The 2,900-nt window shown below is 69.0% G+C and overlaps 1 protein-coding gene across 1 annotated transcript; it reads right to left on the reverse strand.

The window, feature by feature from the left end:
- Positions 1 to 420: 420 nt before the first annotated feature.
- Positions 421 to 2,671, reverse strand: LOC123588352 (collagen alpha-1(III) chain-like). Its single transcript, XM_045459199.1, has 3 exons — positions 2,537 to 2,671; positions 907 to 1,006; positions 421 to 695 (listed from the first exon to the last, which is right to left on the reverse strand). The coding sequence occupies exons 1-3, from the start codon at positions 2,639 to 2,641 to the stop codon at positions 421 to 423; spliced, it is 480 nt and encodes a 159-aa protein (XP_045315155.1). The 5' UTR covers positions 2,642 to 2,671.
- Between the last annotated feature and the right edge of the window lie 229 nt (positions 2,672 to 2,900).

A 2,900-nucleotide genomic window follows, 5' to 3' on the forward strand; every position in this document is an offset into this window, starting at 1 on the left:
TCTGCCCCCAGCCCCAGGTGAGGGCATGTCACCCTGGCCCTTTCCCCCCAGAACATTCCATCCCATGGCCAGGGGGATGAGTTCGGGGGTGGCAGGCGGCTGGATCTGCTGAGAGGACAGAACGCGTTTCAGGGGAGGTCACACGGAGGAGATGCTGGCCTGGGGGGGGGTGGATGTGGGCACAGGAATCCTGAGAGGTCAGGCCCTGCTGCCAGGGCTTGAGCTACTGGATCAAGCTGTGCCTGAAGCTGCCCCATCCCGAGGTTGCCATGACTTTCCCCTTTGTGCCCGGGCCTGTCTGGTTTCCTTCTGCCGGCTCACTGGCCCACCTGTGTGACATCAGGAGCCGCTCCCCATCGGACACCTGGTCCCCCAAATCTCTAGGAGCCCCCAAATCTCTAGAGTGTTCCTTGTGACTCACTAAGTCCTGCTGCTCTGAGCCGGCTCCGTCACAGACACCACGCCGGGGCCTGAGGCCACAAACATCCTGCCGCTCCCAGCCACGGCCCCCTCACCACTGGCCACGCCCCAGGGAGGGGCCCCCCAGCCGGTCCTCGGGGCGCCCCAGACCCCAGGGCCTGCAGGGGTCAGGAGGAGAGGAGGCCCGTTCAGCCTGTGGCAAGGACGGGTCGACAACCGTGCGGAAGGAGGGCAGAGGGGTCGTGGACCAGGCTCCGTCTCAGGGCTCCTCACACCTGGGGGGACAGGACACAGACAACACTCAGAACGGGCACGGGTGGGGCTGGGGGAGAAGGCCGGTGCCCACCCCGTGGCCTCAGGGGGTCCGCGTCCAACTCCAGTCTTCAGAGGAGGCGGCCCTGGGCGTCAGGTCTGCAGGGGCCCCGCGTCGCGATGGGGGCTCCCCCAGCGGTGTGAGCACCGAATCCTGCCCTGAGCGCGGCGCACCTGAAACCCGGGCGGTTTGGAGCCCGCGCGGACCCCGAGGGAGGCGGCAGCCGGCTGGTCCTGTGAGCCCCGTGGGCTCAGAGCGGCGGGAGGGCTCAGTCTGCAGAGAGAACGTGTGGCCCCGTCATCGCCGACCCCGGGGGAAGCCGCGGGCGCTCTGGGGCGCCCCGTGCCAGGCGCGGTCTAACTGGGCCCCGCGTGCTCGCTCCCTGGTCCCCAGAGCAGCGCCGGAGGCTCCTGCTGGGATTCTCGTCCCCATCTCACAGGCGAGGAGACTGAGGCCCAGCGAAGCCGAGTGGCCCTGCCGCCCCCAAGCTGGTCCGGGAGGGGTCGGACTGGCTGCCGGCAGAGTCCCTTCCCGGCCCCACACGGATGGGCCCTCGGGGTCGCCGCGCCCACCACCTCCTGAGGGGCCGGGCGCCTGGACCAGCACTTTCCAGCTGGGAAGGAATGTGGCTGCCACCTCCTGCCTGGGGGCGGGTGTCACTGTCATCGGCACCCCGCGCACAGCGGGGCCTGTCTGCCGCGTCTGGATTCTGCTGAGTCTTGTCGTAGGCGCCCTGGTTCGGGGAGCCGGGTGCCCGGCCCTGCCCTTGGGAGGCTCGTGGCCTCCCCCAGGGGACAGAGGAGGTGGGGGCACCGAGGGCGGTTATGACGGGGCGACCTCAGGGAAGGAGGGGCTTGGACTCCCCACACGGCAGCGGGGAGCCACGGAAGGTTGTAGAGGAAGGGCATTGTGCCCCGGGGTCCCCAGGGAGCCTCCTCGTTGGTGCTGAGGCCTCTGCCATGTCCACGTCACGGCTGTGCCCTCCAACCCCCCATGCCCACATCTGTCACCTTTGCCCTGAGTGAGGGGACAGCTGCCACGAGGGCCACAGGGCGGATGGGCCGTGCTGCAAAGGGCGTCATTCAGGCCCAATGCTGGCGGCCAGAGGCTGGAGCTAGAAATAGACCGGCAGTGACCCCACACAGCGCGGGCCATCGACCGCGTTCCCGGGTCACCCTTCCTGCCCCCGTGGGAGGAGATCCCGGGCTGGGGGAGGCTGCTCCCCAACAAGGCCGCCTTGTGTGGCTCTCTGAGGGCCTTTCATAGGAGGCCCAGCTGCAGCCCCTCCCCTCGAGCTCCCCTGGTCCCTGACTCGGCCCCGCCGGGAGGGGAGCAGACCGCGGTGGCCGGAGGGGGCCCTGGGAATGAGCCAGCCCCGCAGGGACCCCACAGCGGCCCGGCCCCGCCTCCCAGACGCAGACCTGTGGCGGTGACCCGGGGCTCTCCCACTGCACAGTCAGGGGCCTGCTGTGCTGGAGAAGCGTCAGTCGGGGGAACATGGCCGGGGGCTCCCGCTGCTGGTGGCCGTGGCCGTGGCCGTGGGATCAAGTGCTGGGGACACCGTGTGTCCATGTCTGCACGTGCCCCTCCGCCCTGACCTCCCCGGGATGGAGGTGGGGTGGGGGCGTCTGTTCAGGGAGCGCTGTGCACATGCAGGTTGACCGCTTGGGGCCCGAGGCGAGCCACCCCCTCCCCGGAGGGCCCCCTCTAGTGCCCCCCAAGGGCCCCATGAGGCAGCAGACCGAGGCCCGGCTGGGATGGGGTCTCAGGTCCCCCTGTGCCCCGAACCCACTGCCGGCTCACCCTGCGCATCAGGAGGGCAGAGCTCCACGGACACAGCGTCACTCTGGGGCCACGCTCCACACCATCCTGCCCGTCCTCGCCCGACACACCCCGATTCAAACGCATCCGGGCATTGCCCCCGTTCCGGTGGACGGACTGACTGAGTGAGTGACCAGTGACAGGCTGGCCCACGTTTTGATGGCTCTGAGCACAGCCTGGGGCTTGGCCAAGGATGAGCTAATGGGGGCCACACTGTAAATGGGCCCGTGTGTCCCCAGAGCTGCCTGAGGTCGCTATGTTCCTCTCACAGCCTGTCCAGCCTTACTGCCAGCATCAGCAGCTCCCAGTTCCTCGTCCAAGAAGGTTCTGGAACATTCCGCCGAGC

Source organism: Leopardus geoffroyi, chromosome D3 (genome assembly GCF_018350155.1).
Source record: "Leopardus geoffroyi isolate Oge1 chromosome D3, O.geoffroyi_Oge1_pat1.0, whole genome shotgun sequence".
Taxonomy (NCBI): domain Eukaryota; kingdom Metazoa; phylum Chordata; class Mammalia; order Carnivora; family Felidae; genus Leopardus; species Leopardus geoffroyi.

Bases quoted from the DNA above. Each gene is read 5' to 3' on its own strand.
- LOC123588352 (XM_045459199.1), bottom strand. From the start codon at position 2,641: ATGCGTTTGAATCGGGGTGTGTCGGGCGAGGACGGGCAGGATGGTGTG. The intron at 1,007-2,536 runs GTGAGCCGGCAG...TTCTCTCTGCAG, and splicing joins CTGCCCTCCTGATGCGCAGG to ACTGAGCCCTCCCGCCGCTC. The intron at 696-906 runs GTGCGCCGCGCT...CTGTCCCCCCAG, and splicing joins CCAAACCGCCCGGGTTTCAG to GTGTGAGGAGCCCTGAGACG.